The sequence below is a fragment of the Phalacrocorax carbo genome, chromosome 6, assembly GCF_963921805.1.
Source record: "Phalacrocorax carbo chromosome 6, bPhaCar2.1, whole genome shotgun sequence".
Taxonomy (NCBI): Eukaryota; Metazoa; Chordata; class Aves; order Suliformes; family Phalacrocoracidae; genus Phalacrocorax; species Phalacrocorax carbo.
In genome coordinates, this window is record NC_087518.1 from 3,238,867 (window position 1) to 3,251,216 (window position 12,350).

At 42.0% G+C, this 12,350-nt stretch overlaps 1 protein-coding gene across 3 annotated transcripts in view; it reads right to left on the reverse strand.

Annotated features, from left to right (window-relative positions):
- The window catches only part of LOC104047469 (contactin-4), a 353,961-nt gene that overhangs the window by 159,633 nt on the left and 181,978 nt on the right, over positions 1-12,350 (reverse strand). For all 3 annotated transcript variants that reach the window (XM_064453439.1, XM_064453440.1, XM_064453438.1), the window contains one exon: positions 10,615-10,753. In XM_064453439.1, the coding sequence (XP_064309509.1) occupies positions 10,615-10,669 (55 nt within the window). In that variant the 5' untranslated portion in view covers positions 10,670-10,753. The remainder of the gene's footprint in view (positions 1-10,614; positions 10,754-12,350) is intronic.

The following is a 12,350-nucleotide window of genomic DNA, read 5'->3' on the forward strand; positions in this document are numbered from 1 at the left end:
TATTTGCTTTTCACAAGTGAAAACAACGATAATATTCTGACCTTTGGCAGGGGTCTGTTTTGCAGCCATGAAGGCTTAGAAGGTACAAACTAAAAGATGGTAAGGCAGGTATTTCAGACATAAAGAGGAAGCCATTCACGTTCATGGTGCACTCAACATGCACTGGACAAAGTTCAAACAAAGCTTTCTCAGACATACTACTTTTCTTCTTTTTAGCTATACAATATGGACACAAGATGTTTTATGACAATTTTCCTTAAGACAAATGCAATCTTCATACGTTCAAACTCCGGAAAGTGGAATTAAGATACATCAATATATTAAGACAGACCTATTTTTCATACTTTCACTGACACCTGGAAAGTTTAATTAATTTGAAAGTCACCAACTTCAGCTGAAGAGGCTGACTGCTGGCTGGTTAATTAGTCGCCTGTCTCATTGATTAGCAACTTCTGCAGTACTCGATTATATATGGTCATAATGCTTGCCTTGCTTCACAGCCTAATTAATATGATGTAGACTATTTAACAGTTGTGTCTTAGTTTGATTTATGAAGCTAAAAACATACTTTATTGCAAAATAAAAAATTCAAATACATAAGGAAAAACAAATCAAAGCACTGAAGTGATAACGCGCAAGCTTTGCTTTTTTCATCGTAACATACAGGAAAACTTTTCTAAAACTTGTAACAACGAGGCAGTGCAGCCTGTCATGAGTGTATTCCTAATTTCAGAGAGCAGCCTGTCACAGCATTTGACAAATGCTTCTATAAACCAGCATTAAACAATGTTCAGATGAATGAGCTGCACTATAGCATTCTGTGCTCTATTCATTAAAAGCAATATTTATTGCGAGCAGCCCACTTACTTGCCATCGACTGACTTTGAGCACAAACTTGCAAGAATACACAAGCATCTGTTCTATGTAATGGCCCAAATCCTGTAAGACCCGGAGCACTTGCGACAAGCAGTGCCTAGCTGCAGAAGGCAACACCCGTTTCGAGGAGAGACCCTAGAAAATCATGCAGACGTAGTGAAGACTTTCTGCTATGGATAACATTAGCCAGCAATGCTCTGCCAGCCTCTTTACACACTCAGCTGTCAGTAAAGGGTAATTCCGTTACTGCCCACATTTATAGAACTACAATTATCGAAGTTGAACTGACCCTTTCCCCTTTCATTCCGTTTGGATGATCACCCTTGATTGCTGCTTAGCTGAAAGACCTTTATCCAAATAATAACGATTGCTGCCAACATCATTTTCGGTCAGTTAATGCGCCGCTGCACGGGGTAAGGGCAGAAGGCAAAACCAAGGGATTTAACCCCACAAGTCTGAGTGGAAACTAATGGTTCCCCCAGTGATTCCTGTTACTATTCTAAATTATTAAAATACTCACAGAAGTGTGGAGAAAAGGGCAGTGTCAGGGGATGAAATGTTTATGCAAAAGCAGGTTTCTGACTAATTATGCCAGACTTTCCCCAGCAGTTCAAGACAAACAGCAGTAAACACAAGCTCCAAACTGAAATCTCAGAGTGGGAGGACAATGTCTTGCATACAGTGACTACATATATCGTTATTTCTAGATATACACTGTAGCCCTATATGGCAATTCTCAGACCATATAAAGATGCAGTTGTCTAAATCAACGCCCAGAGAGAGCCAGCGCAAGCGCTATTGCCCGACCCGGCAGGTTATGCATTGCGCCGTGTCTCTTACCTTCTCGTTCTCCTCAATGACCATACAAGCGTTACAAAATGAGGCCCCTTTCCAATAATATTTAGTTTTTCCTAAGAATTATACAGTATTTTACCTATAAAGCAATAGACTAATCACCTCAAATTTTGCCACAGAACTTCATTTTTATTGGCAATAAAGAAGTATTTTGGGTCCATATTCTCCCTATTTTGATAGATGCTTGGGAAAGTAGGTATTTTTGTAACTCCCTAAATGAGATTTAATTTCAATACCTACATACTAATTCAAATGCAAAGAAGCTAAATTGAAGAGAGGCATCACATAAAACGCACAGGGGATCAATACACAGCCAGATAGTTGGAACATCTGCTTATAAAAATGTCTGTATAGCCTCTGTTTTATTTAAAGTGCATCATCTTACCTCAATAACTTTTGAGAAAGATGTAATTAAACTTACCCAGATGGACTTACAAGTTAAACAGAGAAAAAACATAATATACCTAATCATCTGCATGTAAAAGAGAAATGAGAAAATTGCGTTGATATGGTCTCTGACTTTATAATTTGGGAAATTATGGCCTAAATCAGTCAGGTCACATCTAGTGAGGCCTTCACTGCTGACAGATCAGCAATGTAAAAAGGGTACAGACCTCTCGTAAGGCTGAGTCAAATCCTCTGCAATCACAGAAAAACTTGCCATATAATCCCTAAATAAGCATAAATTACACATAATCACATACATTTTCTTAGCTCCTCTTTACAGCTATGTACAGCTGAGTGATACTGTAGAATCCCACTTTGGCAGCTAAAGTCCTCTGGTTTCAGTTTAAAGGAATTATTGCCCACTTCAGATTTAATTGTCCTTATCCCAGTGTCCTCTTAGCTCAAACAATTCTTCCCTTCTGAAGTTTCTTCCCCTTTCACTCTTTATCTCCCTAATTTAAACTGTTCTCTTTTTACCTCCAGCTTCAGTTGCTTCACACTAGAATTACATTTCCTCTGGCTTCAAACCTCTATGCTAAATACATAGCACCATGTTAATATTAGTTATTATCACCCATCACCACCACCTCAACAGCACCTTTAATTCTGTTTACACATTTATATGTATTAAGGAAGCTTCTGTCCATCCTTAGACAGAGTCTCGGCTTGCCCAGGAAACACAGCAGACTGGCATTACAGAAGGAGAAGAAACAGTCAAATGAAGTTTCTAGCAGGGTTTTCATTGCAGCAGCAAACTTTGACAGGCTTGGAGGAGAAGACAAAGGCAGATGCACTTGGCGGTGCTGCTGACCCCACTTCTTTGGCTTTTTGTCCCAAATTGAAAAGAGAAATTTAGTTGTATGAAGTTTGTAGAACTTTTCCCTGACACTAGAAGAATGCTTTCTGGCTTGAGTTCAGCTTGAGCTCTGATCAGCAACAAAAAGTACCCGGAAAGGACCTTCCCTGGGAGGACTCCAGCACAAGTGCTGAGGAGGGGAACAGACCTCTGCCAACTCCTGCATCACTTCCATGGCACATCTCAGCATCCCACACTGCCAAGCATTATCCACAGCAAACTGTAACGCGCACTGTCTGCACTTTGTTACTTACAGCTGTTCTTACATCAAAAGCCTTTATTTTTACAGCGGCAATATCCCATTAACAACACAACAACTATCAGCTGTAGCAAAATTGTCCCTAGACATGGCGAAAGCACATTTAACACAGATCAGCTTCACCGTATTCAACAGGGGGTAATGTTGCTTGGGACACAGGTGGAGTTGACACTAGAGACAAATAAATGGTTGACAGTCTTTAGGAGTTTAACTTCACACTGGAGTCCACACACTGCCAGGAAATTCCGTGACCATTAAAAAATTAATGGCATTTGCCACAGCAAGTGCTGTCCCCCTGCACAAGTGACCCGTATCTTTGCCCAAGCAGCCCATCTCCCCACCCCTGCACCGTATGGGGCTGCTGACCCTGCTCCCCTCTGCTCGCCTCCACCACAAGTGCCCACGGAAGCACAAGCTAGCTGGCATACAGCTGTTTGCTCCAGCAGAAACACTCTAAAAATTAGGAAAATACAGAGAATGAACCGTTCTCATCTCCAACAGGGGCCCCACCATTTACTGTCCTCTCCCGCTGACAGCAGCCTGTCCCAGCTGGGAAGGAGAGCAGCCTTTTATTCCAGAAAATGCCTTTTATTGCAGAAAAATGCCTGTGCAAAGCCCTCTGCTGGAGTAGCTAGTCAGCACCACCTTTTACTGACAATTTAAAGAATATATTTAGGCAACTTTTAAAAACTTTTCTGGTGGAAAACCAGTGCAATCATGGCAATAACCTCCGGTAGTGTGTTTGCTCAGACGGTAAGGTTATAGGATGTTAGTGTTCCATTTTCAGTGGAAAAACCTATATTCACAGGCAGCACACTGTGACGTTGGTGTTACGTCACCGCTCTCCTGTGACCTCATCATACCGCTATGGCAAGAGGCAGATGCTTTACGGTTCCTCTGTAGAACCGCGACATGACGAAGTTGTTACAATCAAAACTTTATTTTAACCCGGACCCTCTGCAGCACAGGACTTTCCACAGAACTTGTCCCTGAGGCCCTCTGCGCATCAGGCCGTTTTAACTAATGCCTGAAACCCTCTGCAGATCCAGTCATTTTAACACATTCTCCGTAACTTGAGCTCAAAAGACACGGACAAAACTTATTCTTCCCTCAGCAGAGGCAGCGAGGGCAGAGCCTTCCCTCCCGCCAGGGCCTGCAGCCTCCCCCCTTTAAAGGAGGCGCGGGTACGTGACCCGCTCCCTCACGGCTAATGGCCGCCTGCCCACAAGATGGCGCCCCGGGGTGAAGAGAAGGGCCCCGGTCACGACTCTGTCTACAGCGTTTGAAAATACAGGCGTTTAAAGTGAACAAAAACCCCTCGAATAATTCAGAAAAAAAAAAAACAACCCAAAGAGTTAAGGGCAAGTCAGGTCTCAACTGCAAAGCCTTCTCCAGTGACAGCTTACCCGCGAAGCCAAGGGCTGGGTCGTGTTTGAGAAGTGATTATATTAATAAGAGTCATCCAACTGCTTTATCTGTTCCAAGTGCTATGCAAACATTAATTAGGCAGTTGGGTACAGAAATGCAAAGTGCTGCAGAACTGACCAAAATATAAATTAATTAATTATGGAACTGCAACAGATTAATCATTTTCTAGCTACCCACTAACATCAAAGCACCAGTCATGGGAACTACACAGCAGCAGAAAAAAACGCTGAACAAATTGAATTGCTGGATCGTTTATAGAAGATCATCATTTAATATGTAGTACAGTACTTCTTGGTTTAATTATTTATATTCAGACATGAAATTAGGAGAATTTATTTTGTACGTAACCTACATTTTCTTGGATAGAAGCATGAATTCAAATAGGCCTGTGAATATTCATCTTTATGAATTTTAAGTTTTAGTTTTTCACAGAGATGGATGCCTGATTTCAGGGGAATGTATTGACATAAAATGTGGTGATTTTCATCTAACAATGGAAAACACTTGACTATATTTTTTTGTTTCCCCCCATGAATGACATAGCCATGCTCTAAATATTCTGGTCTGAACCACTGCTGAAGTATTGTTTATGTTGTATCAGCATGTGACAAAAGGAGAAAGAATGCCTGGACAGGCATTTATAATAACATTTTCCTGTAAAAAACCATTTTGAAAAAAAAACACCCAAACAAAAAACAAATCAACACCACATTGAAAATAAGCTCTACAGAAATATTTCTCTCTTTTTTTCCTGACTTCTGCTATTGTGTGCATATTTCTAGATTAGAAAAAGGCATTTTTCAGCAGAGGAAAGGTGAAACAATGCTTTTGTTCCACCTTAATAAAAATATGATGGAATTTGATATTGAAAAATATGATGCTGTCCCTGGATTTGAAGAATTAGGTGTGGGTGTAGCTGGGATATCATGATACCAGTAACAGGCTTCCCTGTACTGACAACCAGCAAAAAGCCCATTGATAAATACCACACTAACCCATGTTCCAATGCCTGAAACTGTGTATAAACATTGGACATGTGGTCTTCTCCATATTAATTCATCTTACCTTTTCAGATGTGAGAGGCAATATGGCTAATATCTAATTCTGGATACCTGGACAGCTGTGAAAGTCCAGCTTTTCACGTAACGGAGTGTAGATGCGTACAGAAATTGCAGGGTGACCTATACAAACCACTCTGGGAGGGCAACGCACATATTTCTGACTTTCAGGATCACCTTCCACATTCCACTAAAAACCTGCCAGGAATCTGTGTGCGGCCCATTTGATCTGTTGCAAAACAAAGGCTTACGCAGCTGGGGGGGTGTGTGTGTGTGTGTGTGGGTGTGTGTGTGTGTCATGAAAAAGCCAACTTAGCACAGAGAAAGAACAGTGTTTCCTTATTCACATCAGTGTAAAACAAATACTAGAGTCAGTTGTTTTGGCTTGTGCCTTCTGGAGCTATTTCAGTCACCCCTCCAGGAGTGTTGAACAGATAGAGCTGCAATAGCACTTTCCCTTTGACAAAACAAACTTGTTGAAACAGAAGCATTATTATAGAGCTACAAGGCAAATTCGCTTATTGAAGCTATTGTGTTTACGTGGTGCTTACTAAGAAAAAAGGAGGGCCAGTCTTGCTGGCTGGTGCATTTGCTGTGAGCACAGATCTTTCTTGTTAAATGGCAAGAACAAGAAGAAGGGCAGAAGGCCAGAAACTAAAGCCTCCAAGAAACAGCCAAGACGGAGATCAGGGGCAGGAGAACAAGCCAGACTCCAACCACACACATGATACAGCACAGCATAAACACTTCGCAAAAGCTTCTACAGTCCTTTTTTGTTTTATGTCAAAACTTGAGTGGACATTCAAGGGTTAAATTACATCATAAAATATGCATATGCACATTCACAAGGCTAATGCGTCTGTGCGACTGCAGCTCATTAACATGCAAATATGACTTCAACAGTGAAATGCACTGGTACAGGAAGTTAATGAGGCAAAGAATTGCATAAGAATCACAAAAATACAGAATATTTCCTTTCATACTTGTCCAGCGCATTACAGGCATACGGCCTACGTCCCATCTTCATTACCAGAAGTCCGTTTGGCTCATCATGTGCAATGACTTTTGTTTCCCCATCACTGTTCCCAGGCTGAACGCAAATGCGTTTCAGGGTATACGATAGCTGTATGGGGCTGCCCAAGAGAGAGCACTTGTTAAGGAGTCATGACTTAAAGAGTTGCGTGTTATTTTTCACAGCCTATTCTGCCTCTCATCTTACTCTCCACAAAACTTAAAACTATCACCACCACAACTACTATTTAAGGAATCTGACAGCCCTAACCAATCAGTTATTTGGCACCAAAGGAATAATTTGCAGTTACTGCTTCCCAGAGCTGACACCTGAAGAAAAGTCTCCTGAAAATACAATCAGAAACCCTGAATAGATATACATCAACTATTGAATCCAAGGAAAGCGTCATTAGTTTTTATCAGTATGACCTCAGAAAAACCAGTAAGAAAAGTAGGCTGAAAAATATGGTCCCAGGCTGGGTGATGGATTGAAAGGGGGTGGTAAGCTCAGACAGACCTTTAGCAGTGCTGCTGCCTTTTCGAGTGAGGCTGGATGGCTCCCAAAATTATTAGTAGATTTGCACCTCTGAGTAGCTGGTTTAAGTACATCCTGGGATTGATCTAGCCTTCTATCTGTGTGTTTTATCCTGCTGTGAAGAACTGTAATATCTGAACACCCAGTACATAAAATCAATAGCAATATCCCATGTGGACTGTGAACAGCTTGGCACATCTTTCTTCTCCTGGCACGTTGGCAGTGGCAGATAACTGGTACCCTTAACGACACGTTTGGATACTCTAAGTGCTTCGGGTATGACAGCTGTTTAATGGCTTGAGTGATATGAGTTTGGAAGTTTTCATGCAATTTCTAGTGAACAGATGTTCATTTAGGAAGCACAGACAAAAAAAAAAACCAAAAAAGCCCAAGTAGCTGCTGGGACTGGCGGTAGCTGGAGCCCACTGGCTGTCCCCACAGGTGCCCAGGGGCCACTGCTGCATGGGGGCTGTGGGACCACACACCTCATGGGAGGTTTGGCAGGGCAACACACAAAAAGCTCATCTTCCACCAGCTGTGCTGCTCTCTGCGGCAGAGACAAAGACGAGAGTGATACCTGGGCTGTGTGTCCAACACTGATTAGAAGAACTAAATACAGGTATTCACTTTTCAGGTTTAAGCTTATTTTCATAGGTAACTCAATGCTTAACAGTTTCCCAGTCATTTGAGGGTCCACAATGATGTACGGAGGGCCATTAGATCACTTTTCTGCATCCTGTTTGTACCTTTTTTTCTTTGCATAATTCAATTATCAATCTTTTTTTCTCAAGGATGGGTCAATACTTTGATCAACATGAAATATTACTTCCTAACTTTTTTTTAAACAAACTTAGAATTTAAGAATTTTAGAGAAGAGCAATGACCATTGTAGACAGAAGGAAAATTTCCATCCCTCCTGGGTAGCCTGAAGCAGAGCCACTGTGCGGGGCAGCGGGAGGAGGGTTGACCCAGGAGAAGTGGGCAGCCTCAGGCTCCCCGACACCTCCCTGCTGCCAGGTGGGACACAGCCTGGGAAGTTCCCAGTTTCCTTTGAGCTTTTTCCTTGGCATCAACAGCTGAAGTTCTCCAAGAGCAACATAATTATCAGCAGGGGCAAACAGGCCTCCTGAAACTATTAAAAAAAAAAACAAAACACACAAAAAAAGAGAGAGAACATAAAAATAAAAAAATTAAGAAGGGCTGAAGGTTTGTCTATGAACTTTGGTTTTTCAGCTCTGTGCCTTTCGCGTGGAGCTGCTAAATAGCAACTACCATAATTAACCGCTTTGTTGTCACCTCCTCCCGCCTCACAGAGCACATCGATGCAGAGCAAGACAATGCAAGGCGTCCCGTACAGTTTCCTTCTCAACTTTGGAATATTTAACAGCCAGATCTGAATGTGTTCACATAATCCATAACACCACATCTCTATGGAAAACACTGGCACAGGTCCGGGAAGCATCACAAGCGCGTTAGCTAACAGCATTGCGCCCAAACGGGTTAGCCCTGCCTCGTGGTGACACCATAGCTCCCGTCCCTTGAGCGCCTACAGCCAGTTCGTACAACATTGCAGGCAGACACAGACACTTCCAAATTTAAATCCTGTTGAATGCAGTCGGCCCAAACCGCTACATGATTATGTCCTTCAGCAAAATGAAACCATTTCTTCACTCATCACCTAATATAAAAGTCGCACAAAACTTTTGGCACTCCTCTCCCTGTAACATCTAACTTAATAACCATATTAAACCTCCCTCAGCAGGACAGAGAAACCGATGCCATGCCCCAAAGATTTTCAGTGCACTGCAAAGATAAGAAAAAAATGCTGTTGCAGAATAGCGTGGGGAAAGCCAGTGCTTATGAGATGCATTTCTCTAAAGAACAGATGTAAAAGATAAGGACAACCCCCCAAACACATTCTCCTGAAACTTTATTTTGCTGACCCTAGACATTTTCCAATAGATGTTTGAAGTATAGAAATTATAATTAGAAAATCTTTTTCAGGCTTTTGTTTTTCCACTCTTTTGTTTATTTGCTTAAAATAAAGGATCGTGTATTCCCGCAGCCTAACTTCTCTAGGGTTGCAATTCCTGAAACACGTGTGGCACTGCATTGCAGAATCTCTCTGCATCCAATTTACTGCCAGCTCAGAAACTGTCATAGCACATTTAGAAAGACTCGGAACCAAATTTCAAAAATAGGTACCTGTAAGTACCGGAATAAAAGTGGCTTTGTGTTCAGTAGAGCTAAGCAGAAGAAAGTAAATGCTATTATAAGTAGTTTGCCATTACCTAAAATGCTGAAAAATTACCCTGACAATGTGCACATATAAAAGGGAAGAAAGCACGAGTTACTAAACAAAGCAGTAAAACATTCTGAGCCCCGGCAGCAGATAAATTAGAGCAATCCTGATGAGCAACAAGGTGACATAAACATTAATTAAAACAGAACACCCCCACTCCCTCCCGACCAAAATACATGTTAAAGAATAATAATGCCCATTCACGGAGGAAATAATCAACGGCAGCTGAACAGCGGGGAAAGAGAGACTCAAAACAGACTTCGGCAGCCCCGGTGCGATCGCAGCACCCGCTCTGCCCACGGAGCTGTCGGTCCCGGCGCGGAGCCACGGGTGGAGCGACGCGAGCCCGGTTTCCCCAGCAGCAGCTGACAAACAACTCCGTGTGCATGAGAAGGGCAGCAAAGCTTTGGTGCAAGCTTTGCTGACCCTCTGCAAATCCAAAATGTCTTCCAAGAACTGTTTGAGCTCTAGGAAAAAGACACTTTCCTCGGAAATTTCATTTTGCTGGGAATGCTCAAAACATTGCAACTCTCAGGGAAGAAGCAGTTAAACAAGAGCAGTTACAGGAGATGGTTATATCGCTGAAATATGTTATTCTAATTATTTGTTAAATGGAGCGAGGTCTTAGCTGTAACATAACACCGTTTTAATGGGATTTAAAGCTATCCTCCACGTAGGTCTAATTGAGCATTGAAACGCTTAGCACAGAACATGGGAAACCAACTTTCATCAACAGCAACTTTGAACTGGAAATGGGTAGAGCAGACTGAAACATCGCGCTTTTGCTGCGGAGATACCGATCAACAGCAGAAGGAGCTTGTTACGAGCGTCAGCTTGAGCTGTTCAGCAACCTTTCGTAATGTTGGTCGTGGAGCGGGGACTTACTTTGCCATTTTATCACGAGCATATACAATGCGGTGTGCTTTTTTGCATCAGTGTGAAATACAGGGGCATTCTTAAATCAGAAGTTTTAAAATGACACTTTACCTGCAAGGCACGCCATGAACGATTGCAGCACGAGCAGTTCCCATAGCAACCTCATCTTCAGCTTCCCGGGTCAGAGGAGACGAGTCCGGTAACTACAGGAGAGAACGGGGCTCCTTGGAAATTTTAGGCAGCGTTTAATCTGTAAAAGAGAAAAAAACAGATTACAAGGAGACTTAGGATTGCTGCTCCTTCCGGTTTTGACAGTTTGTTTTTCTCTCCAGGGAAGTTGCGTCTGAAGACCAACAAAGAAACTTTTTTAAACATTTCGTTTAAAATCATTCGGAGGAATGATTTGCAAGTTTAGTTTACTCTGCAGGTTCTACTAACAGTCTTCTTCAGATCAATGCTCTAGATCTGAAGAAGAAAAAAAGACCATCAGGAGAAATGCACAGAAACGCGCAGAGGAAGCCAAATTTGCAAAAGTAAGGGCCTGTGTACGCTGGGCACCGGGTGAGGATTATGAATTGTAAACCCCGTATCTGCATCTTCCACTTGGGTGCTGTGAGATTTCTTCTGTCTCTCAGTTCTGTCATCAGCAGATTCACTCGCTGTCTCTCTGGGGTGATCTGAAGTGTAATTAGTTAACTCTGTAGAGCACAGTTAAGAGGAATTACTCTCACTTTACTCCGCAAACGTCATCCGGTGCGTGAAGAACGCTGCCTCTGCCGGGCAACACTTTCTAGGAAACGTTCCCACCCTGCTCAGGAACCGGGGATACTTTTCCCATTTCACCCTCGTTCTCATTGCCTTAAAATTCTTCAGGAAAAAAAACAAACCCCCTAAAACATCTCCAGGTAAAACTTGATCTTCTCCTCGCACTCTATTACAATCAGTAAATAGTTAAAATTGGGAAGCAGGCGATCTGAAGACTTTCTCAGCTTATCGCTGCAAAGTAACCCCCGCCCCCGCAACCCGAGGGGAAAAAAATGTCTCCTTTTGTGAAAGCAACCTTTTCCAGAACAGGCATTTAAATATTAAAAATAAATAAATCAAGTCAGACACACATTCTTATAATTTATTCCTGTCACTAAAGGCTGGAAGTTAAGGGACCTTCGTGCTTACAAGACAAACTGCATGACTAATAGCATGTGAAGGGGTATCATGAGAGGTCTCTGCTTGCTTTTGTGAGTTAAAATTGATAAGATTCTTCTAATAAAGTCAGGCTCGATGCACTGAGAAGACTAAATCTTTATCTTCTGATCTGAAGATGCAACTTTGAAGAGGGTAGAGATTAATTGAAGATATTCAGCTGTTCTCACACAGACTGATTAGGCTAGCTGGGGGTTAGCAGGAAGGACTAATCAATGAAAACTAATAACATCTTAAGTGAATGATTAGAGCATTAATTATTAATTTTTGAAGGAAAATGCCGTCATAGACCTTTATATTGATTGACACAGTTAAGCAGTTATTCTCTGTGTTTGTAGTGAACTCAAGAAACGTATTTTTTTACCCTATAGTATTTGTCCATGTATGAAGACTATTTTTCCTCTAAGCACCAAATTCTGTTGGTCATAACTGCACCTATACAGGAGAGTTCTGCCAAAGGCAAGTCGCTCTTGGTTTTACACTAGTTTAAGTGAGATTTGAGATAAGTCTTGTATTCACCAGCAGCTGCTCAAATTCTTTTGTGTTCTCGTTTTCCCACGTATTATTCCCATCAATAAGCCCATCGTGTCACTTAAAAGGCTTCTCTTCATTACACTGCGATGCAATGCTTTACGATTGTTCTCCTC